At 52.4% G+C, this 22,908-nt stretch overlaps 10 protein-coding genes across 10 annotated transcripts; 3 read left to right on the forward strand and 7 right to left on the reverse strand.

Moving 5' to 3' along the window:
- Positions 1-539: 539 nt before the first annotated feature.
- J4E93_008902 (uncharacterized protein) lies at positions 540-1,071 on the reverse strand (the record flags this gene model as incomplete). Its single annotated transcript, XM_049346799.1, has 2 exons — positions 540-986; positions 1,066-1,071. The coding sequence occupies 2 exons, from the start codon at positions 1,069-1,071 to the stop codon at positions 540-542; spliced, it is 453 nt and encodes a 150-aa protein (XP_049196219.1).
- Positions 1,072-3,304: 2,233 nt separating this feature from the next.
- Positions 3,305-4,465, forward strand: J4E93_008903 (uncharacterized protein; the record flags this gene model as incomplete). The annotated part of the gene is made up of 1 exon (XM_049346800.1): positions 3,305-4,465. The coding sequence occupies one exon, from the start codon at positions 3,305-3,307 to the stop codon at positions 4,463-4,465; it is 1,161 nt and encodes a 386-aa protein (XP_049196220.1).
- A 157-nt stretch (positions 4,466-4,622) lies between these two features.
- J4E93_008904 (uncharacterized protein) lies at positions 4,623-5,870 on the reverse strand (the record flags this gene model as incomplete). The annotated part of the gene is made up of 1 exon (XM_049346801.1): positions 4,623-5,870. The coding sequence occupies one exon, from the start codon at positions 5,868-5,870 to the stop codon at positions 4,623-4,625; it is 1,248 nt and encodes a 415-aa protein (XP_049196221.1).
- A 267-nt stretch (positions 5,871-6,137) lies between these two features.
- On the reverse strand, positions 6,138-7,079 carry J4E93_008905 (uncharacterized protein; the record flags this gene model as incomplete). The annotated part of the gene is made up of 1 exon (XM_049346802.1): positions 6,138-7,079. The coding sequence occupies one exon, from the start codon at positions 7,077-7,079 to the stop codon at positions 6,138-6,140; it is 942 nt and encodes a 313-aa protein (XP_049196222.1).
- A 573-nt stretch (positions 7,080-7,652) lies between these two features.
- On the reverse strand, positions 7,653-8,790 carry J4E93_008906 (uncharacterized protein; the record flags this gene model as incomplete). Its single annotated transcript, XM_049346803.1, has 2 exons — positions 7,653-8,525; positions 8,656-8,790. 2 exons carry the CDS (start codon positions 8,788-8,790, stop codon positions 7,653-7,655), a joined length of 1,008 nt encoding a protein of 335 aa, XP_049196223.1.
- Positions 8,791-9,046: 256 nt separating this feature from the next.
- On the forward strand, positions 9,047-11,070 carry J4E93_008907 (uncharacterized protein; the record flags this gene model as incomplete). Its single annotated transcript, XM_049346804.1, has 5 exons — positions 9,047-9,081; positions 9,130-9,290; positions 9,337-9,427; positions 9,475-10,908; positions 10,956-11,070. 5 exons carry the CDS (start codon positions 9,047-9,049, stop codon positions 11,068-11,070), a joined length of 1,836 nt encoding a protein of 611 aa, XP_049196224.1.
- A 419-nt stretch (positions 11,071-11,489) lies between these two features.
- J4E93_008908 (uncharacterized protein) lies at positions 11,490-12,642 on the forward strand (the record flags this gene model as incomplete). The annotated part of the gene is made up of 3 exons (XM_049346805.1): positions 11,490-11,514; positions 11,569-11,933; positions 12,004-12,642. The coding sequence occupies 3 exons, from the start codon at positions 11,490-11,492 to the stop codon at positions 12,640-12,642; spliced, it is 1,029 nt and encodes a 342-aa protein (XP_049196225.1).
- A 2,010-nt stretch (positions 12,643-14,652) lies between these two features.
- On the reverse strand, positions 14,653-15,537 carry J4E93_008909 (uncharacterized protein; the record flags this gene model as incomplete). The annotated part of the gene is made up of 1 exon (XM_049346806.1): positions 14,653-15,537. The coding sequence occupies one exon, from the start codon at positions 15,535-15,537 to the stop codon at positions 14,653-14,655; it is 885 nt and encodes a 294-aa protein (XP_049196226.1).
- Positions 15,538-16,223: 686 nt separating this feature from the next.
- J4E93_008910 (uncharacterized protein) lies at positions 16,224-17,141 on the reverse strand (the record flags this gene model as incomplete). The annotated part of the gene is made up of 2 exons (XM_049346807.1): positions 16,224-16,907; positions 17,136-17,141. 2 exons carry the CDS (start codon positions 17,139-17,141, stop codon positions 16,224-16,226), a joined length of 690 nt encoding a protein of 229 aa, XP_049196227.1.
- Positions 17,142-18,303: 1,162 nt separating this feature from the next.
- J4E93_008911 (uncharacterized protein) lies at positions 18,304-22,217 on the reverse strand (the record flags this gene model as incomplete). Its single annotated transcript, XM_049346808.1, has 2 exons — positions 18,304-21,659; positions 21,710-22,217. The coding sequence occupies 2 exons, from the start codon at positions 22,215-22,217 to the stop codon at positions 18,304-18,306; spliced, it is 3,864 nt and encodes a 1,287-aa protein (XP_049196228.1).
- Positions 22,218-22,908: the final 691 nt, after the last annotated feature.

The following is a 22,908-nucleotide window of genomic DNA, read 5'->3' on the forward strand; positions in this document are numbered from 1 at the left end:
GGTATCTATGCCACTTCTTCTTAGTCGTACTCGAAGTCGACGTCACTGAGCAACAAACCTGTGAAAAGGTATCCGTTCAGGCATAGGCTTCACACGCTTATGTATGCATAGCTTTAGTATAAGCCCAAAGAAAGGGAAGACTACCATGACGACTATGCCGAGTAAAGCGAAAATTGCTTCTTTCAACCATTGCGGGTCTTGTGCGGTCGGTATATCGAGACTCGTTAGGGGCGAATTTTGCGGTGCTAGACGATGCGAAGCGTGTAAAGGTCATATACTTACAGTATCGTTCGAAAGAGCTTCACAGACCTCATTAGCTTCTGAAAACTAAAACCCGCGACCCGGCAGTGGGCGAACCGCTAGTACTTGAACCCCGGGTGCCCGGGTAGCAATAAGATTGGATCGAATTCAGGCTTGCGGCACCGTAACCGCGCGATGAAGGCTGGAAGAGTATGTTTGTCGGGCCAAAGAACCGAAGAAGATTAACTCTACAAGGTCCATTTCGTATGATCTATCTTACACCACCGCTTGTTGTCCGTCTATTGCCCGACGTTGGTGAAGCGCAGGTATTTCTTGACCTCCCTGACATCACCAAACTTCTTCCTGGCATCCTCAGTGCTAACGCTGGGTGGTACGATGACGTCTTGGCCCTTCTGCCAGTCAATAGGTGTAGCAATGCCCTTCTTGTCTCCTGTCTGCAAGCTGTCGATGACTCTCAGAACCTCGGCGGTGTTCCTGCCGGTGCTCGCGGGGTATGACATGGTAAGGCGGATCTTCTTCGCTGGGTCGATGATGAAAACCGAACGGATCGTGAAGGCAATGCCGCCGTTCTTCTGGAGCGCATCGAGGTCGTCTTGCGAGATCATATCGTAGAGGAAAGCGACGTGGCGGTCGGCATCGGCGATGATGGGGAACTGCACGGTGGTGTTGGAGGTTTCGTTGATGTCGGCAATCCACTGGTCGTGAGAGCTCAGGTCGTTGGCGCTCTATAACAGTGTCAGTAGGCTGATCTTGATTTGACAATGAGCCGATAGACGCGTACCAGGCCAATCATCTGGACGCCACGCGCATCGAATTCATCCTTGAGCTTCGCAAAGGCTCCAAGCTCAGTCGTACAGACGGGTGTAAAGTCGGCAGGGTGGCTGAAGAGGATAGTCCACTTGTTGTCCAAGAACTTGTGGAAGTCCTATTTGAAGTCAGCATGCGTTGCGCAGTATTGATCAGGCATGCTCACCATGTCACCATGGGTGGTCTTCGCCTGGAAGTTAGGCGCTGCGCGTAATCAGTATCATTCATCTCAGAGAGTCTCCAAAAACTACATACCAATGGATCCCAGCCTCAGTCGTGGCTGCTCAGCTGGAAGCGCGATTCCGCGACGGAGCAGCGGGGCAGCAGGACGCTGTACCCTCAGGGCCGGACGCGCCGAAGCGCGAAGAGCTCGAGAAGCTGCACGAGGGAAGAATGAAGCCATTGTGAGGTTTGCAGAATACAACCAGGTATCCGAGATGTGTTCTGGAGCTTTGGAAGATGGCTCGCGGCGGCAACGTCGATTAGTAAAACGGGGAGTTTCCGACATGGCGTCATGTCGAATCAAAAAGCCCCGCCGGTCCGAAATCGGCCATCTCTACCTCTTCCTGCAGTAATAGTTCCATCACCGCTGAAGCATTCTGTCGGGCATCCATCGCAAGCATCTGGAGTTGTTCGAATTGATGCTGCGCGCGGACAGCAGCAACGACCCTGCCACGCGTGTGCCACGCGACGGTATCCAACATGACGTCAGCGTCCGTGCATTAGCACCAGCGAAGCTACCGACCATATTCCACACCTTTCCATCTACTTTCCAATCCTTGATGGTTATGTCCAACTCATCCTCTGAAGCCAGCATGATTGGGAACAGTGAAACCCTTCGACAAACGCGCGGGAACCCTGTCGCCCTCTCCATCTTCCTTCTCCAGCTCACCACACCACCATGTGCTGGACGTATTCGAATTCTATACCGGCCTTTCCCAAGGCCTCGGAATATCTTACTCATGTCGAAAGAATCGACCAAAGAGATTCCAGGTTTCAAAGTGACTAACTCATTCATCTTGGCTCGCAGGTCGGTTTTCGCATGCCGCAATTGGCAGATGCTGGTCTGTTGCCTGTGCATCATTTCACCAGTCGCCGCATTGATGATAAAGAGACTTGATGTGGGCGGTTAGTTCAGTTCTGACTGATCAATGACCCTGCGGCCACCGTCGAGGGTATCGGTTTCTGGGGCCGAAGGACCCCATGGGACGAGGAACTTCTGCTGGCCCCGTGACTGTACGGTCACAGTTTCGGAGCCACTATTGACGACGGTAACTTCCAATGATGTATCGTTGACGAGACGCATCCTTGTCTCTAGTCGCGGTGGGAAGTTTCGCTTCCTCGCCATCTCCGTCGCTGTCGGCAAAATCCTCACGGTCGCTGTATGTCCATTCGTTGACGCCAAGGTCGCGACTTGCGAGCTTTATCTTGTATGTATTTTCTGGCTTCAAGACTAACGCTAAAACGCCCCGGAAATCAATAGCACACAGGTAGACCGTGATATCATGTCTCCAGCTCTTTGTCCGATGAGCCCGGGACGGAACTGAAATGCAACCTCGATTGCTCGCATCAACCTCTCCAAGTAAGCTTACATCCACTTCAACCCATTGCGTATCTTCCCCGGGGCGTTCTTCATACAGGGTTAGCAGGCCACGCGCTATGGCATAAGGCACATCGAAGGCTGAACCGACCGTGTCAATAAATATTGATCGAGGATCTGTATCAGACTTTTGTAACCGACAAAGACCAAACACCACACTGAATGGTAGCTTCCCTGATGCGTCGGTGACGTTGTAGCGGCTGTGGAGCTGAACGTGAATCGGGAATTTGGTCATTGCGGTTCGTACGTGAGAAGAGCAGAAGAGCCTGCGGATACACTGGGATGTGAGAGTGAAGGGCGTTCTTGAGGATGATTCATCTTGCAGGTTTTATTCGCGTTCCTATAGGCCTTGAGCATAAGCACGAGATAAACACTCGTTGTTGCCTGCCGTCGCAGACATGCCACGCGAATGCCCCACTCCGGATCTCGAACATGACGTCATCCCGCGTTGTCAAAGCCCGAGCTCCTCACATGAAACTTGGTCGCGTGTGGCTGGGGAGCAGGATCACGCGCCATGCCGTGGAGAAACAAGAAAGAAAAGCCGTTGGAGGCCCAGCCCCGCGAAGACGTTGTGCTCACCCTCAATCCGTCCACGGCAGCGCTTGCCTAGCTACACTCGCTTCCACATCGCCCGATATGTCCATAACGTCCTTCGATAACAAGCCCGGAACAGGCGGCTTCCTCAAATTCAACTCCGGTCCGCCGCGCATATATCTCACATGCGCTCTGCCAGCACCAGAGAAAGCGCTGCTATCCTGGCGCGAAGAAGGCTACGACGCGCAATACCTGCCGTACGATCCCAACCCGCAAAACCAAACAGCCTACATCCGCTCCCTCAAAGAACTATCCATAAATTTGAACCTGGGCGAGAACTACGCGATTATAGCCTATGGCGACGCAGCAAGCGTCGTCTTGAAAACAGCGCAGAAACCGTTGGCGAAATGCTGCGCCATCATAGCGTTCTACCCAAGCTTGTTACCGAGCCCAAAGACCATGTACCCGAATTCGCATCAGTTGCAAGTCCACGTAGCGGGACTCAGCCAGTCTAGCCCAAGACCAGATATGTGCGAGTGGAAGCTGTATCGGTACGAGAAGTGTGCCACAGGTTTTGCGGACCCATCATCGCGAGCGTATTCGGAGGTAGAAGCGAACCTGGCATGGACAAGAGCGCTAGCATGTATACGAAAAGGATTTGGAAAGAACGTGGACCTTGAACCTATTGCGCTGAGCCACTGGAACGCGAGGTTTGAGGACGACGACCCAGATCGCGCCAGTATGAGTGTGGTGAAAAATATGACGCAGGATAGTCCGCATGTTACGATCTTACCGACTATGCAGGGAGGCGTGGGGAGGAAGAAGCTCGCGGAGTTTTACGGAGAGTTCTTCGTGCCTAGTTTGGTGGAGGACTTTTCCATACGGTTGGTCTCGAGGACTATGGGTGTTAATCGTATAGTGGACGAAATGATCGTGTCTTTTACGCATTCGGACGAGGTTGACTGGGTGCTGCCAGGTGTACCGCCGACGAACAAGCGAGTGGAGATACCCATGGTCAGTATTGTGGCAGTAAGGGGAGACAAGCTGGTTTCGGAGCATATGTACTGGGATCAAGCCTCCGTTCTTGTGCAGGTCGGCTTGCTGGATCCTAGGATGGTTCCGAAGAAGTTGAAGAATGATGGATTGAAGGCGATGCCTGTCGTAGGGGCGGAGGCAGCGAAACAGCTTGTGGAGCCGCAACAAAACCGATATAACAAGCTGTTACAGATGCACGGTCTCATGGATGGGTTGAATGGTAACTAGAGATTGTCGCATCCTAATTTCAGCGCGGTGTTCCGGAGTAGTGCTTGAGAAAATTGCTCCATCGACCTGGGAGCTTTGCTGTAGTCGCTTGATCAAAATTTCAACGTAGCTTGCCATCGTAGTCCACCTTGTAATAGTTCTTGGGATTTAGCTATTCTTAACCGATGAAACTGCATGTTGGAAGTTTGTACTCATTGAGTACCCAGTACTTCCGCCTCACACCCTCCCATTCACCCTTCTCATCTAGATTTGGTACAGGAACCGTTTCCCATTCCGTATCAAACCCAGCCTCAAAGAGATCAAATTCAACAATCTTGTTGTAAACATCATAGACAATCTGGCGATCTGCTCCCATGCCGTTGAAGAAGCCAAACTTGCCTCCTTCGCCGTCGGAACCACCAGCAGGATCAAGAAGCCCAATGACATGTTCGGTGAAGAACTCGCGTAGTGCTTTGTATTCCTCGGCGAAGGTATCGAAGTAGATCGCGTCGAATAGCTCGCCCTTTTCGATAAGACCTGGTACAATATCCTGCCAGCGGCCTTCGTGGATGACGACTCCCGGCTTCTCGTGCCATCCTTGCTCTTTCATGCGCTTGATGACATCTGGGTGTGCCTCGATGATGTGATGAGCCTTTGGCTTCTTCTCTTGCAGAATACCGTCGATGATACCCATTCCATGACCGACGTTCAGAACGCGAAGCCCTTCTGTCGGCACCAGTAGTTCCGCAGATCTGCGCATAAGTGTTGTCTCCCACTCCATCATGACTCCATTCGAGGAATCGTCCAGTAATCGGTCGCGGTCGAATGTGAGCTTGGAGGAGAGATAGTTTGGGTTCTCGGTTGATTCATCGCCTTGCGCTTCTTCCTGGCTGATGTCCACTACCTCAACGCCCTCAGCCACCTCTTCGACCTCATCTTCCTCCTCGTCTTCGTCCTCTTCCTCTGAATCATCGTCTCCGAGAAGCTGGTATTGCTCCATGCGACTCAACAGCATTTCTGCGCGCACGCCTGCGTCGACACAGAGCTCGTATAGCTCCTTGAGGCCCAATCGATGCGCGATGCATCCCGGCGTCTCGCCATTGGAATCCAAGTCGTTCCATATCGCACCGTTCTCGAAAAGAAACTTGATGGTCTTTACAGCGCTGTCCATTTCGTTCTTCGATTCGTCCGTCCCATCTGCTGCTTCCCCATTTGTGTTTCCGTTGACTTGTTTCGCATCGTCTTCGTCGGGCTCACAGGCAGCGATCGCGGCGTGCAGAGGCGTAAAACCAGTCTCGGAATCTTGAACGTTTGCGGAAGAGTTGCGCAGGAGGTTGCGGAGGGAGGCGGTGTCGTGGTTCGCAGCGGCGAGCAATATGCTCTGCGTCTGGAGATCGGTCTGCGTATCGAATTCCGGGTCGTCCATGATTATTTCAGTAGTGTCGGTGTTGCGCTCGCAAAGTTATTGGAGGGGCAGTTGAGGGGCCTGGAAATTTATTGAGACGCGAGTCATGCAGGCTCCAGCTGGTGGATGTCGCAGTGTCAGTGTGGTGTGATCTGCTCTCCTCAAGGCCAAAGCAACACTGAATTGCATGAATACACCAAAATAGTCTTGCACCATGCATTCCGGCTCAGATACCTCTCTATCATGTATTGAGCTATTCAGTCCCAGCAAATGGCCCTACGTCATCCTCTACAACTCATCAATAACACTAGAATCCAACATCTTCTCCAACTCCTCCCTCGGCGTGATTGTCCTGTTATCCTGCTTCGCTAGATACCCATCCTCTTCCACCAAAAAGTCGATCATCCCATCATCCCATCGTCCACTCCAGTTATGATGCTTCCAAACAGCCTCCACAACTTCCACCTCCGCATCCACAGTTTTAGCCACATACTCATACACGTTCTTCTCCTTCGGCGAATTCGTGAATACGTCCCGTGTTTTGTCAAGCGCCCTCACAAACTCCACAATGTCCTTGCGCTTCGAGGGGTTGCCGAGAGCCTCCGTAGTAGAGAAAAGCGCATAGACTTCCCTGTAGATTGATGCGTTTTGGAAGATAATCGCATCATCTCCCAAAGCCCTAGCGCCAAGCTCAACAGAAGTTTCCCAAATACCGTACGCATCCAGACTGCCGTTGTTGAGGAGGTACGGAAGAGTATCGTTTGCACACGGCGTCTTCATACACCACCACGCATTAACCCCTTCGTACTCATGATCCTGCACACCAACACTACTCATCATATTGTGCACGAACACTTCCGCACTCGAACCCAGAAAGCTGCCAATCTTCTTGCCCTTCAGATCTTCAAGTTTGTTGATACCCTTCCTTCTATCGGCGACGAGGCGGTACGAAACCTCGCAGATGACGTAGATGAGGCGGATATTACGGTGATCGACATATTGTCTGATACTTGGTGTTTCGGCGTTGGCGCTGAGGTCGACGCTTTGGTTGGAAAGGATGTCGGGGACACCACCTGATATGAGAATTGCAGGCGTACTGCCGTTGTAGAAGTTCTCGATGGCGTAGGGCTGAGGCGTCCGCTCTATCCAAAGGGGGTAGGATGCGATTGTAAGTCCGACAACACAGTGAAGCTGGATGATAACAACCGCGAGTAGAAGGAACGACAACATCATGCGTCGTGTGAGCGATGAGCTATCTGATTGTGTCAATGAAAGGCAAACTTCGAAACTCGAGCTTATATGTGTCTACTTGCGTCCCGGTTGCTGCGAGAACTCTGTTACGCCGGGTCAATACGAAGTCTTGGAATTCTGCATGCAATTACAGCATCCCGATCGATGACGTCGAAGCAGGGATCAGTGCATTGAAGTGGTTACCCATATAGGATTATTGCAGGGTACATCGCCCCATCTTGGCATTCTACACATAGGCTGTCAAATTGGGGCGTAAACGAGACGCACGATACTCAAAGCGACGCGGAACAGTTTTGAAGATCTGCTGCATACCAAGGTTAGACTGTCAGAAATAAGCCTGTCTCTAGGATGCAGTTTAGCAGATACAGCAAGAACGTACAATGAGATAGAAAACACGTCAGAGAAGACAAAAAAGACACAAAAGCTTCCCATGTCTAATTGGGTCGCTGATGAGATAGAATTCGCATTTGGCTTTCGCCATGCCTACCTACCGTAACGCCGGGGTACCAACACAGTCGGATCGAGTGTACATGTATTCGTTGTACAACAACCCTAGTGTGACTGTATCCAGCCAAGCATTTGACCGAAAGCCTGCGCTTGTGACTGCTTGATCTTGGCATCCTCATAATCTCCATAGACAGCAAACCCATGAGGTACGCCCTCGAAGATCTGAATCTCATGCTCGACTTTGTTCGTTTCCATGGCTCTGCGACCAGGTGTCAATTCATCTTCTTCTGAGAACATTGGGTCATCTTTGACAGCGGCAATGTAGACTGGGGATTTGACAGCTTCGAGGTCCTCCTTGTAGGTCATGGTTGGGTGCGCAACAGCGCCAGCCCTGAGAACGGGCTCTTTCTTGACCGTGCCTTGTTCTACATCTTTCTGGGTTTCTTGGCCCCAGGCAACCGTGTCAGGCAGCTCAGACGCCAACATCAGAATGTACTTGGCGCCAAAACAGTAGCCGATGCCATATATGCCTCCACCGTTGGCGATAGCATCGGCGTACTCTTCCTTTGCACTTTCCACAACCTTGTGAAGTAGCGGAAGAACCTTCTCGGGAGTGTGACGGGCGAGCCACATGTCAATCACGAATTTCTTGCTGACCGATGCGGCGCCTAGCTTGAACGATTCCAGCCATGATGCTTCCTTGGGTGTCTCTGTCATATCAACAGTATTCGGAGCTGGGTCGTTGTCGAACTGATCGGGCATGACGACGAGGTAGCCTTCCGAAGCGTACTTGTCAGCCTGCAGCTGGTTGTTTGTAGACTTGACGCCAGTGCCGCCTGTGAGCATAAGCAGGAGTTTCGAGGGCGAGTGTGGGTAATCGGCCGGTTTCGCGATGTAGCATTCGACGCCGCCTAGCTTTGTGAGGTCGCCGGTAGGTTTCTCGCCGGAAGGTGTTGGACGATCTGTCGTGCAGTGTTCCTGGATAATCAGTATATGGAAGTAAGAGCTGGGGTACTAGATGCAGGTATCCACAACACACTCAAGGTGTCTTGAGCAACAGATATTCGGGCATGCATATGCAGCTTCCCATGACAATGACTTGACTTACACCCATGCTTGGCCCTTCTTGCGCTCTGGTGTCTCCGGGGAAGACGCTCTCCGCTGCTGCCTCTTGGGGTTGTTCTTGAGGCTTCTCCTGCGCATCACTCTCGGGTGCGCGCGTAGCAATGTCGTTGTCCGCCATGGTGTCTGTAAATTGTGTAGTTTCGAGTCGATATACGCGAAAGCTGGTATGAGTGAGCTGCAGCGGGCTATGAAGGGTCCAAGCCAATTACGTAGCCCCGCACAGCCCCAGAGCCACTTGGACGCGTGGATGCGGTTAGAGCGGGGCCACTGAGTCACGTGTCGAGACGCGTCGACGCGCTTTCTCATCTTCGACGTGTGCCCGCCACCGACACACGCCATCTCAACACCACGCGAACGCACACATCACAGTCACCATGGCAGAGGGAGCAATTACGCAAGGCGCTATTCAGTGAGTAATGACATGATGAATTCTATGTCGCATTCTGACACTGCCTAGGAGCATCTTCCAGCCCAGCGGCTGCTTCGTAGAAAACCCCGTCCTGCAATGCGTGCAGATCAAGACGATGGAGCCCAAGGCGGGCGAGGCGAACCCAGTGCAGCGGTTCCGCGTCGTCTTGAGCGACATTCGCAACTTCATCCAGACTATGATCGCGACAAGTAAGTCAAGCGCAGGCACCACTCCGACATAACTAATCGCGTGCAGCCGCCAACGACATTGTCACTTCTGGTCAGCTTAAGAAAGGCTCGATAGTTCGCCTCCTCAAGTACAACCCTCAGCGCGTCAAGGATAAAAAGTACGTAGGTCTACACCTTAGAAGAGTTCTGCGCTGACAATCGCCAGCATCCTGATCATCATGGAACTGGAGGTCCTGTCGCAATACGGCGAGCTCGACAAGATCGGACAACCCGAGGCTCTCGACACCAAGGCCGCTGAGGCACAACCCGCAGCTATCTCAGGCAACAACTTCTACGGATCGAAGCCGGCGCCTGCCCCTCAACAACAGCGGTCCCTCCCTACTCACCAGAGCAATCCCGGTGCTTCCTCGCATCCCAACCTCTACCCTATCGAGTCTCTTTCGCCATATGCACACAAGTGGACTATCCGCGCGCGATGCACCGCCAAGAGTGATATGAAGGAATGGCACAACCAGAAGGGAGCGGGCAAGCTGTTCAGCGTAAACCTGCTCGATGACACTGGCGAGATCCGAGCCACGGCTTTTACCGAAATCGCTGATAAGCTTTACCCCGTCTTCGAGGTGGGCACCGTATACTACATCTCAGCACCCTGCCGAGTCACGCTTGCCAAGAAGCAATTCTCCAACCTGCCCAACGACTACGAACTGCAATTCGAACGCGACACCGAAGTTGAAAAGGCGGAAGACCAGGAGAACAAACCACAGATACGATTCAATTTCACCAAGATTGGTGACCTGAACACCATCGAGAAGGACGCAACGGTCGATACTATCGGTGTTTTGAAGGAGGTCGCAGAGGTTACTACGATAACATCGAAGAACACCAACAAGGACTACAGCAAGCGAGAGTTGACACTAGCCGATGACAGCCAGACGTCTGTCAGACTTACCATCTGGGGCAAAGCTGCCGAGAGCTTCGAAGCGCCGCTGGAATCAATCATTGCATTTAAGGGAGCCAAGGTCTCCGACTTTGGCGGACGAAGCCTGAGTCTGCTGAGCTCCGGCACCATGATGGTAGATCCAGACATCGATGAGGCTCACAAGCTGCAAGGATGGTTCAATGCTGCTGGACAGACTGCGACATTCTCTACACACCAGAACTTGACCTCGGCTTCAGGCGGATCCAAGAACGAAATCAAGCCCATCTCGGCAGTCATCGAGGAGGAAGCTTACCTCCAAGACACACCCACATGGCTAAGCCTCCGAGCATCTGTCTTGTACGTCAAGAATACTACCATTGCATACCCTGCGTGCTCGAACCCCAGTTGCAACAAGAAGGTCATTGAGGAGAACCCCGGTGCCTGGTGGTGCGAGAAGTGCCAGGCTACCTTCCCTGAACCTCAATACCGCTATGTGCTTAGCGTCAACGTTGGCGATCACACTGGCACGCTGTGGCTGAGCTGTTTCGACGAAGCTGGACAAGACATTGTTGGCATGTCGGCAAACGATGCCATGAAGATCAAGATGGATGACGATGAGAACAACACGCAGAACTTCATGAATGTCATGCAAGAGGCTACATGCAAGACGTTCAACTTCAGGGTGCGGGCAAAGATGGAGACATACCAGGACCAGCCAAAGTAAGTTCACTGCATGTCATGTTTTGATATCTGCTAACATTTTCCAGGCCGCGATACCAGGTTCAGAACTTGCACAAGCTCAACTACGCCGCGGAGGCCAACAAGCTGGCTCAGCTCATCAAGCAGTACAATATCGACGACGGCACCTTGTTCGTAAACTGAAGTAGGCCATGTCTCTTCCCAGCAGCTGCATCACGTGCGGTAGTATTTAGCAATGTACATGAGAGCTTCAAATGATGGATGTTAGATAGATGCACACGACGGTACGCGCGGACAAGCGCACAAACGAAGCAAGTTGTACCATACCATGACAGGTGTTTGTTGCCGCGGCCTATGTTGTCCGACCCCACCATAGCTCAAGCTCAATGACTAGCTGCCCCTCAAACGTCATTACCAATCATTTCCGTAGCTACCGGAAAGGCCTCGGAACAGACTACCACTTTCTTATGGATTTCTGACCTTTCTGACTTTCTGATGTTCTGACACTCTCTAATCAACCTTCTGTGACCATAAAGCGCAATTTGCCCGTATTCCAATCGACTGGTAATCAATTCCAACGACCAACAAAATCAACCTTCACAATGAGCGGCACAATGCGCGCAGTAGGTTTGTACAAATACTAGCATACTTACACACTCCAAACCTGCTAACTTTGCGAAGACATCAAAGATGGCAAAGGCCCAATCGAGAACCTCCACATCACCGATATCCCCAAGCCGAAGCTCGGAAAGTCGCAAGCGCTCGTCAAGATCAAGGCTTTTGGTCTGAACCGCATGGATCTATTGCAACGTGAAGGAATGTACCCAGTACCCCCTGGTGCTTCCAAGATCCTTGGTGTAGAGTTCTCGGGTACAATCGCAGAGTTGAGTGCAGAGGGTGGAGGCAAGGAGGGCTTCAAAGAGGGAGACGAGGTCTTTGGCCTAGCATACGGAGGAGCGTACGCTGAGTACATTGCTGTGTCAACACACATGCTGGTACGGAAACCAAAGGAGTTGACTTGGGAACAATGCGCGGGTATTCCTGAGGTAAGTTCAACGCCTGCTCGTAGCGTCCAGCGCACCGTAAATTATCGTTTTGCTAACAAAGTCCTTGTAGACCTGGATCACAGCAACCCAAGCCATGTATCTCGTCGGTCAATTCGCTGCCGGCAAAACCATCCTCTGGCACGCCGCCGCCTCTTCAGTCTCGATCGCCGGTATCCAACTCTCCCTCTCCGACAACGCTTCCGCAGTCTACGCAACCGCCCGTCAAGACGCCAAATGCGACTTCGCCGTCAAAGAACTCGGTGCAACCGCTGCATTCAACACAACATCACAAAACTGGGCTGAAGAGGTCGTGAAGGCAACAGATGGCAAGGGCGTAGACATCATCGTCGATTTCATTGGTGCATCCTACTTCCAAGCAAACCTTGATGCTATTGCCAAAGATGGTGTGATTGTCAACCTGGGCTTCATGGGTGGAACCAAGGTGCCAGAGGGTACGGATATTAGCGCGTTTATCAGGAAGAGGTGTACGTTTGTGGGAAGCAGTCTACGATCGAGAGATGAGGAGTACCAGGGCAAGCTCAGGGATCAGCTTGCGGAGCATGCGTTGCCTAAGATGAAGGATGGCAGTTTCAAGCTGTTTGTGGAGAAGGTGCTGCCGTGGGAGAAGGTGCAGGATGCGCATAGGCTGTTGGAGGAGAATAAGACTAAGGGCAAGGTTATTTGCACGATCGACCAAACATGGGGATGATTTAGAAGGGTACCGCTGGGTAGTATATCGCTGTAGACAAGATAATTACCAATATTCAACAAGATACAAGAACTGAAACCACGTCTTTAGTGTATATTGCCTGTTTGAAGTTCCTTGAAGGCAGGCTTGCTGCAGACGAGATGTTCGAAGTTACTAAGCCCAAGCCCGGCTCAACGTCCCCGCACTTGCCGCCATTTTACCCGTTAAACCTCCAGTCCCACAGACATGTCCCACCCTTTATGCAAGTACGAGCCGACCGATCAAGCTGTCATCTACTAAATCTGCATAAAACTTATGCTCTAGCTGTGTAATGCTAGGATCTCAATGCCAATATCATGAGATTGCCAAATTCAATTTTCTTCATCAAATGTTAACCAATTGATCGGGCGCTTTGGCGTGAGTTTCACCCTTTGAATCTATCGTCAACGCTTACTAATCAAAATTCAAGGGAGTGGTTAACGCGCTGGCCTGCTAGTCTTCGGAAAGCCAGCCAGTTCCTTCGGGAGCGTGTGTTCGAATCACACAGGCGTCGATTTTCAGGCGTTGTGGCGGGTAAGCTTCCGTGCCATGAACATTTCTATTCTTTAAACTAAAAATTTCTCCAGAGTGGTTATCGCGCAAGACTAGAAATCTTGTTCCTTCGGGAGCGTCAGTTCGAATCTGGCCAACGTCGTCTTTTTGCTCCAGGAGTGGCCTAGGCGTGGTGATGATGATGGTGGCACGTGGTATAGGTGTCAGGAGAGTTGGCGTCTTTTTTGCTCAGAGAGGCATGTGAGTGTATTATGACAATGTGTAGTCTTCTTCCTTCAGCTAGGGATGTCATCACGACGAAAAGCGAGAAGCTAGGAGGTATGAAATTACCCTGTGCGATCGAGAATAGAATTGGAATATGGGGTTAACACTTAAACTTGAGATGATCGTGACTGACTTGACAAAGAATGCACGGAGTTTACGTCGTATGTTCGTTTGTTCATCAGCCTCTTCCAGCGAATGCCAAGCCACAACATGTTGACACAGAGTAGCGCTGGTTCGAGGTGGAGACTGCCAGGACAGAAATTCACACGTGGACGCGTTTCAGATTAGCGACGTGGTCCGTGCCATATAAGCTGTCCGCGAACAGCCCTGCTTGAGTCACGACATGACATACCTGCACCACAATGGATCGGTCCCGTGCGCTCGACGCGTACATACAGGCGCTCTCATCAGAGTGGCACACAGCAGTGCTACGATTCCTCGACATGCAACGACCTTTCCCCGTTCCTGTCGAACACCCTCGTCGCAAGATGTTACATGACGCAAGGCAACAGTTGCAGTGCGGCGCGATGATCAGGGACGACGTTATCATGGACTATCTACGGGTACTCCATGGTCTCGATAAGCATATGGAAGCCCGAGCCATATATATGGACACGCATGCTCCCACAAAGATCCTCCAAACAGATGGCAAGTATCGAACACGCAAGCTTCATGCGCTCAAGCATATATCGGGCTCCGAACTGACCGGCAACATCTTTTGGATCATTCACCATCAAGCATGTCCCCACTGGAGCCTGGTACATATCAATATTGCGCAAAAGGCTGTCGTTGCGTACGACACGTTCCCTAGCCTCAACGGGTCGTTCACTACGACAGCCGCCGACACATTATTTTCCTACTGGAAGAACAATTATTTGAAAGACACCAGCGGATGGTCAGTTCAGAAATCGAACTGGAAAGACTACGACTGTATTCAGGCTAAGAGATCGAATGACTGTGGTATACTTTGCCTACTTCTTATAAGAAAATTGCAGGGCAATGGCTGCTTGCCAAAGCTACCTGAAGAAGAAAAAGAACGGGAAGGGCTCATGGAGAAAGTGGGCGAGCGAATGCGACTTCGTATTGCGGCCGAATTGATCGCGGACCTGCCCAATCCCCAGAATGGCCAAATCCCCGACTGGCTGAAGAGCAGCCTTTGATCACCAGGACCCATTGCACTGTCCGCGGACAGCCTTTGCCGCCTCGAAACTCAATTCAGAACTTTGACTTTGCTTCCTCATGAAAAGCCGTCATCCGCTGGTAGAAGTCGTCTTTTCTCATCTCGAGCTGACGAGCTGACCGCCCGATACTCTCCAAGAGCTCCGGATTTGGCGGTCCATCCTGCTTCACTTGGGCGTACAGAGCCTTCGCGTCTTTCGCACTTTTGACCAGCCTGGTCAGATGATTACCCAAGGACTTTGAAGCAAGCTCGAAGCCGAGCATCCGGGTGTCTGGGTTCCGCAAAGAACCGATCGCCGATAACAATCGCTTGGAGTCTGCTGGTGTATGGACATCTATCTGTTTTCTCGCCCATTTGATGAAAGCAATCAAATCAGTTGGAGCGGTCTCGAATTCAGTGGGCGGTACTGCAGTCGTTTGATTTAAGGGTACTGGCGCTTCGGTAGCTGGCAGAAGATCGTATACGAAATCTTCCAGGCGATACATTTCTGGATGGGTGGACGTGCGGAATCGATCGGGAAGGGCATCAGTGAACTCCTTTTCAGAAAGAGTCACCCCTGCTTGGCTCACCCCTCCTCTCATGAGGTACTCGCTCCACAGCTTCTTGGCGGCTATTTGGTGTTCTCCTTTGGTGGCGGCGTCTGCTTCCTTTGCTCGTTTCGGGGTCGGACCCGCATCATTGCCAGGAGGGTTCTTTCTCTTCAACTCCGTTGTAGTCTTTGTCCGCGGACGGACCGGTGCGATATTACCAGCGTGGTCCCCAACTGTACCTTCTTGGTAGAGAGGTTCGAAAGTCAAGCTGTTATTGGCAAATCTCGCGTCTGGTAGAGGCGCTCTTGCCCACATCGCCGCCTGGGCGTCTTCCACGCTCATCGCTTGGGTGCTCTCGTCGAGGTTAGCGACTTCTTGATCGAAGTCCATAATTGTTGGTGTATTTGAGAGGAACAGGCACGAGGCCAGGTCGTCAGTAAGTATTGCAGTCGAAGCCTCGCGTATTGAGGCATACCAGTATTAGCGAGGCCACCTTTACCTGCCATCTTCTCTCACCCTGACGGGTATAGTCACGTGCTTGGAGGCCGACTTGCATGTGTTCTGCATCCCCATGGGCTTATACATGAGAATATCATATCATACTAGTACCTAATGTGGTATCTTCAGTGACGTACATTGAAAGAGGGCTGATGCGAAGAGTATGTCTCTATTAACGTGAGATGGGTCGTGATATCGTAACTTCATCTAGGGGTATACTACATAGGAGGCTGTCCGTGGACAGATACGGCTGCTGTTAACTATTATGTCGTATCGAAACAGTAGCTAGGGAAAAACATTGAGATACTTTTAGAAACACGGGATTTGATACAGTAAAATAAACAGGTCTAATCGCTCGAAAGATTGCTCGCATAACTTTTTATACATGAAACAGCGCTGGAGTAGATGATGTAGATGAAAAGAGAATGAGGAAAGACGGCATAGCAAGTGCTCTGCCGGCGTAGCAATTAAATAGGTAAATGGTAGAAAGATAGAAGAGTAGAGAGGACATCGTACGTTCGTGAGGTCGTAAATCTTAGGTATCGTGTAGTCGTGACGTGGCATGATCGATGCTGTGTTCATGCTGGTTCGAAAAAGTTGGTCGTTACACCAGTCGGCACCACGGGCGATCTCTTTGGGCCCCGTTTCGCCTTCTTGAGTACGCGTTCCGGGTCGCCGTTCCGCCCGATCAGGCGACCGTTGTTTGCCTGACGACCTTGTTCTTTCCAGTCCTGGCAAGCCTTCCAGGCCGTCAGTAAGTTCTTAACGCCGTCATCTACCGCCGTGTCCGCGGACAGCCCAACGAGAAGGTCGCGGGACTCGAAGAACCCATAATAGAAGCCAGAATCATGCTGGGGGAAGTAGGCTATGTCCATGCCATACACCAATTCAGTCTCGCGGATAATAAGCGTGAAAGATGGAGAGCGCTCGAGCCATGGCAGGATAAGATCTGCCTTGCATGCGAACCCATCCAAGCCGATGGACAGGAGAAAAGGCTTCATCCCGCGGGCGACGAAATTCTCCAGGCTCTTGTCAATTGTTCTGGTGAACTTGTATGCACGAGAGAAGTACGCCCTCAAACGAGGGTCGGTCGTCGTGTGCGCTTGGGTAAATATGCCCGTCGGAGAGACTGACGTGTGGACGTCATATAGTGCAAAAAGTGTTCCCGGGACATCCAGGTCGCTGCCATGGTCGTCAACCAACGTATCGAAGACCTTTTTGCTGAGTATACGTATGCCTTTTCCAATGTCTTCCTCTCCACACTTCCATGCTTTTGGTGCGCTACTGGAAGCCCTTGCCGCGGCGACCACGCCCCTCCCATTTCCAGTCTTCGATTGGGGTAGGAATTCAGCCCGGTGAATGCCGTCGAAACGCGCGTACTTTGAACTCTCCTCGCCCTTACACCTGATCTCGTGGGAAGCTAACAGGTACAGGTCGCACCAAAGCTTTGGGCATTTGCTGCATTTATACAGCCCCCTCTGGTCGATTACATGCATGCCGGCATGCGTCCCGTATGCTTTGAGGTCCATGGATACCTCCATACACCCTGGCCACGGACAATCTCTGGCTGTGACCGTGCCGTTGCTGCAACTCCCTGAGTGGACGTTTGAAGTCGCGTAGCTACTGAACAATGACCCACAACCCTTTCGACACGGGATCCTTTCTGTACCATCCTGTAGTGCTGGGTTATCGTCAAATGGAACAATGATCCTGCCGGGGTGTTTCTGGCGGCAATGCCTCGCGAGTGCGCTGATATCCTTGAAAGTGTCTGATTTACAGGTCTCACCCTGCGCCTTGAAGGGACAAACGAGGGAGTAGGGTGGGTTTGGCGCAAATGGAACCATCGAGCAACTGCCAGAGCTGTCCGTGGACAACCCCTGCTCCTTTACAGTGCTTGATTCTGAGTGGGTTGACGGCGACATCCCTACTGCCGGTGGTATTGAGCTGTCCGCGGACAGGGCTGGCAACGACATTCCTACCGCTGGTGGTTCTCGAGACGTGGAAATATCCATTTCGGTGCCAAAAGGTGGTGTAGTAGATTCTCGGTTCGCTGACTGTGCGGTTGCAGCAGCCTTCCGTTCGGTTGTGATCGGTGAGCTACTTGACGTCGTAGCTTGTTTGGGCTTGAAGAAGCTTCGTATGTCGCAGCTGTTTCCCGCCATCGAGGCTGATCTTTTTGGCGGCATCTCGACTCACTTGCGAGGTGTCACGGTGCGAGCGATGGAGAGTCGGGGCTCGTTCAGGACGGGGTGAAAGAGACTTATCGGCCGACGCGTCGTGACTTTGGCCAGGCGGCGCGTCACGCACGCGAACTGCGCTTCACCGCCCACGTGGAAACGCATCGAACTGCGCAGAACGACTAGCTCAGTGCTAGGAAGGCGAACCTCCATCATTCGAAGCGGTGCAGAACAGCGAGAATCACTCATCAACATACCTGCGCTTTCGCACTGTTCTCGACGGTACACTTCACTACACACACGTGAAATGCGAAAAGATACATCAGGATATAGTAAGCATGGATACATTCTGCTTTACCCTGACCCTCACATGGGATTTGGGGTATCTTGAAGCCTGCCATACCTACACTTCTTTCACTGAGCGAGAACACTCCCTTGATCCCAGCCACGCTTCTGTCCGCGGACGATAGCCAACCTACTCTTACGCTACTCTCGCCTTGCCCTTCGCCTTGGTGATGGCATCCTCCTTGGCTGATTGCACATCTTTGTCGTCGCGGCCCCGCACACGATCCCGGACTATGCCAAATGCGCCCTTTGCGATCTCCTCTGTTGTCATATTCTCCCGGTTCTCGAGGCTCTCGCTTGCAGAGTGCAGCTCACCAAAAGCGGCAAACATGGAGTTCGCTTTCTTGATCATCCCCGCCTCATGCAGCTCCTGGTAGGTTCCTTCGGTGAACAAGCGCACGATTTCGACCTCGTGGTCTTGACCTATCCGGTAGACCCTCGTGCCTGCCTGGTGCTCTGTAGCCCAATTGAAGGCCGGCTCGACGTGATGTACGGTTGCACATCGGTGCTGCGCGTCGTGGCCCGCGATGTTCAGCGCATAAGTGGTGATGAGGACTTGTGGGAAGTCCTTCTCGTCGAAGGCTCGGATGTTTTTGTGACGCTCGTCCGGGGACATGTTGGTGTCCAGGAGGACCGCACGGATTCCAAGAAACTCCACAAGTTTCAGGAACATCTCGGCCGACCTTGGGAATTGGAATGTGGCCAGGATTTTGCGGTGACTGGCTACCTTGGTTCTACCCAAGATTACCCGCTGCATTTCCCAGACCATAAAGCGCATTTTGGGGGAGCCCCATAAAAATTGACGCAAGACTTCCTCGTCTGAATCGAGCGGACGGTCCTTGTCTTCCGGGTTCAAGGCGCCCGCCTGCTTCATCCTAGCAGTCAGTAGAGGGAGACCCTCCCATCGCTGCGCACGGATCGAGGTGGTCGACAACCTCTCAAGGCCAGAGAAGCCGATGTGAGTGCAGAGGACGGAAAGCTTGGCGAATTTGGAGCCAACGTTGACGCTAAGCTTGGTCTTATCATCTTTGGCATCCTTCTTGATTGCAAGCTTGGCCACAGCAGCTGCCTCCAGGCTCTGAGCGAACTGACGCTCGCATTCTTCCTCTCGCTCCTGGTACGCAGCAAGCTCGTCCGCGGCCAGCCTCAGCTCCTGAGTGAAGATGGTGATTGGAGGTAGATTCCCGGCAACGCTGACCTGGTCCCCATTCTCATCTCTGACCTGGCTGAACAGGTTTCTTGATAGAACTAACATGGCAAGGATCTTGTGGACGCGTGTGGCGACGATTTTGACATCCACCTCATCCATGATGGCTTTCTTGACATGTCTTCCAATGTAGTGACGGAAGGCTGCTGTTGAACAGCACTTCAAGCTATCAAGATTGTCCGGATGGTAATTGTCGTATGGGTTCTCTGGGAAAGGTGCTGGTATGTCTACCAGTACTGAACGGCCATCCACCTTCTGCCGGGATTTACGGTCGAGACTTGACGGTCGATCGCGGCTGTACTTCAACAGGGCGGGCCAGTGTGTACAGTTCCAACCACCCTCGATCATGGCATTGATAGCTTGGTCGTCTAGACCATCGACTGACTCACAATCGCTCTCCCATTGGTCGTCCGCGGACGAAGACGCTCGCTTGGACTTTGACGCTCGCTTGGATTTCGACGCTCGCTTGGATGTCGACGTTTGCTCGGATTCATTGTTCAAGCTTGCCCTGAACTTGGCGTAACGCGACCGCCTGATCTCCAGGCTGTGTTTCTCGTTGAGATCAGATACATGACTCCAGAAAGGGAACTCCAAAAAGGCTAAATAGCCATCGAGGTCGTAGATAGTGTCGATTACCGGCGATCCAGTGAACACAGCTTTGTATGTGGCGTTGAAGGACTTCAGGATGGCGCCCTGCCTGGTCTGGTCACATCTCCGGATGCATTGTCCTTCATCCAGGATGATGCGCAAGAAGAGTCCGTCACGCTCTGCACTCTCTTTCTCCCCATCTTTCAGGTTCTGTAGCTGCGAGTATGTACATATGACGACCGTGTGACCGGCCCGGGCTGACTTGTATACAGGGTGTTTGGGGTCAAACAAAAGTCGCTCTTTACGAGCGCCAGCTGGTAATCCATACTTGTATACGTCCCACTGAACACCCAGTTGATCTTTCATATCAAGGAAGGTTTTTTCGAGCAGTGTCCGGGGACAGACGATTAGGGTTGGTTGAGTTGGAGCTTGATCCCGTATGGTCCAGAAGATGGTGGCGCCTTCGATGTGTGCGATGATCTCATGAGTCTTACCGGTACCGCAGCCGTCACAATTAAGAAATGCCTTGTATAGATACTCCATGAGGATTGACCAATGAAGGCCGCAGACCTGATGAGGTTTATGGACGTCTCCTGGCCGCTGCTCACCTGGATGTAATGGGTCCTCACTCCTCCTTGGCGGAAGGCGCTCGATGATCTCGGCGCCCGCTCCGAGCTGCCCTCTCAGGACTGTCTTTGACCGAGCAACGTCCTCGAACTGGGGCTTCGATGTAGTCAACCATGATTGTACTACATCGTAGGCCATCGGTACCACGTCAGCGAACCTGTCTTCCTCATCGTCGAAAGGGTTTGTGGCCTCGAAATTGAGGTCTGAAGCGGTCGCCTTTGTTGCTGGTGTCTTGTTGACGGCCACGTGTTGAAGGCTATTGCCCAGGACTGATTCGATGAGGCGGGAGGCACCTTCGGGCGTGCGTTTTGGTGACAGGAGGTACGCGTTTGGCTTCCTGGAGCTGTCCACGGACAGGTCCGAGCGCTCGTGGCCGTTGTAATAGAGATCCCGAAAGTCGTTGTGGTCCATCCAGGCGGCTCGGACTCCTTGGACTAGCTGGGAGGTACAGAGAATGTTGACGATGTTGCTCTTGGGTGAGTTGTTGCGGGCTGTACGGATATGCGAATTCCAGTTTTCTTCCGTAGTGGCAGCAACCATATCGTCTTCGTCTGCGGGGTCTAGCTGGACGTTGACCCCAACGAGCTTCCGTTTCTTGTCTGGAAGTTCGAAAGCTTTGATAGCCCATGTCTTGAACACGGCGAGAGTGCAATCGTTTTTTCGTGTGTGGGCTGTGTCATCTTCGAACCCGTCACCATATATGGTAACCCGTAGGGTACTGTCCGCGGCCAGAACGCTCGGAGGGTTGGCTCGAACAGGCAGCTGAGCCTCCTCATCACCTCCGTTTTCCTGCCCAGCTTGACCTTGTCCTGACGCCGACGACGAGGCCACGGTATTGCTAGGACCAGGGGTAGCAGAAGTACTAGCGTTGCTCTGTGGAGGTTGCTCTGACTTGGAAGATGAAGCCGCGGCTTTACCGGGGGTGAGAGCGGCAGGGGTACCAGCCTTCGTGGTGGGGTTGGTATGGACCGGTAGAGGCTTCGTTGAGACGGGGATTTTTGTCGCGCTACTGGAGGAAGGCTTCACGATGTATTTGCCCTCGATGTACTTGATCGCGCTCCATTCGGTGTCTGTCGGAGATGTCAGTATCTACACCATGCTCGTGGGCGCGTTCACTTACCTTTGACAAACTTGGATCTTACAGCTTCCGCCTTTGCGATCTTTGCCTTGCTGAATGCACGGCCTTCGCCCATGTTCTTGATGAGAAATTTGATGAAGTCAAAACACCCACCGTTCCAGTCTTCTGATGTCGTCATTTCATTCTTGCAACCCTCAGTCGTCTGCAGATGGCCGCGGACAATGAGCGCTGTGTGTGCCCATACCGTCGTGGATGTCAACTGGTCACTGTTGATGAAAATCTCCGGTGCTTGCTTGATGACACCCAGATCTTCGCTCATGGATGTGACAACGGTAGCGCGTGTGTGACCGCCGATATTCTTGTTTCCTGCAATGCGCTGCCAGTCGAGGAATACCGGTAGAGTCGGCAGGACGGTGTCGGCGACCCAAGCCTTGAGATTGGGTACTGTTAGTCCGGTAGTAGTGGCCCACGACTCCAAGGTGACGTTGAACTCCTTTTCACCGGAATCGTTGATTTTGAAGGGCCCGGTAAACGAGCTGCGATTAGCCATCGCGAGAATCCGGGTCAGCCGTGCGTGAGGGACGTGAACGTGTTTGGCGACGGAGGCTGGCAGGTATAGAGGGAGGGCAAGTGATGAGAGGGGAGCACAGAGGTGGTGGGAAGTGTAGAAGTGGTGGGGTCGTGGAAGTGGTGGACTGAGCCTATGTAATTCACAGGCGCGGTGACCGACGAAGAGCGCGACTGCGTTTGGGTGCGAGAATCGGCAGCCAAACACTAATGCCTGATGGTGGGTAGAGACCTGGATCGATGGTGACGCTCGCGTGAACAGACCATGCGGTGAAAAGGCCTCGATCGGCCTGCATACAAGCCAACCACCCCCACGTGCGCCGAAAATGACATCGGAACAAACGCGGGTCAGGACCCGTGAATGAACCGCCCGTTCTTCGGCAGGACAACCCGCCCAGCCTGTCCACGGACATTGAATGGTACCCAGCGATTGCCATCGCCAGCTACTGGTTCTCATCTTTGGGCGCGAACTACGTTTTACTCGCGTTTACAACTGCATCTAGACGTCCTCTAGATATCCGAGGCGGTCAAAAGTAGAGCCCAAGGACCAGTGAGACCGAACCAGCTCTTCTTCCCCGGGGATGATCATGAGCAGGCTGCAATCGCTCTCAACAATGCACAAGCGTAGCGTAATGAATGAGGGAGATATGAGCCACGGGGCAACTATGATGACC

The sequence above is a fragment of the Alternaria ventricosa genome (assembly GCF_023758065.1).
Source record: "Alternaria ventricosa strain BMP 2768 chromosome Unknown scaffold_18, whole genome shotgun sequence".
Lineage (NCBI taxonomy): Eukaryota > Fungi > Ascomycota > Dothideomycetes > Pleosporales > Pleosporaceae > Alternaria > Alternaria ventricosa.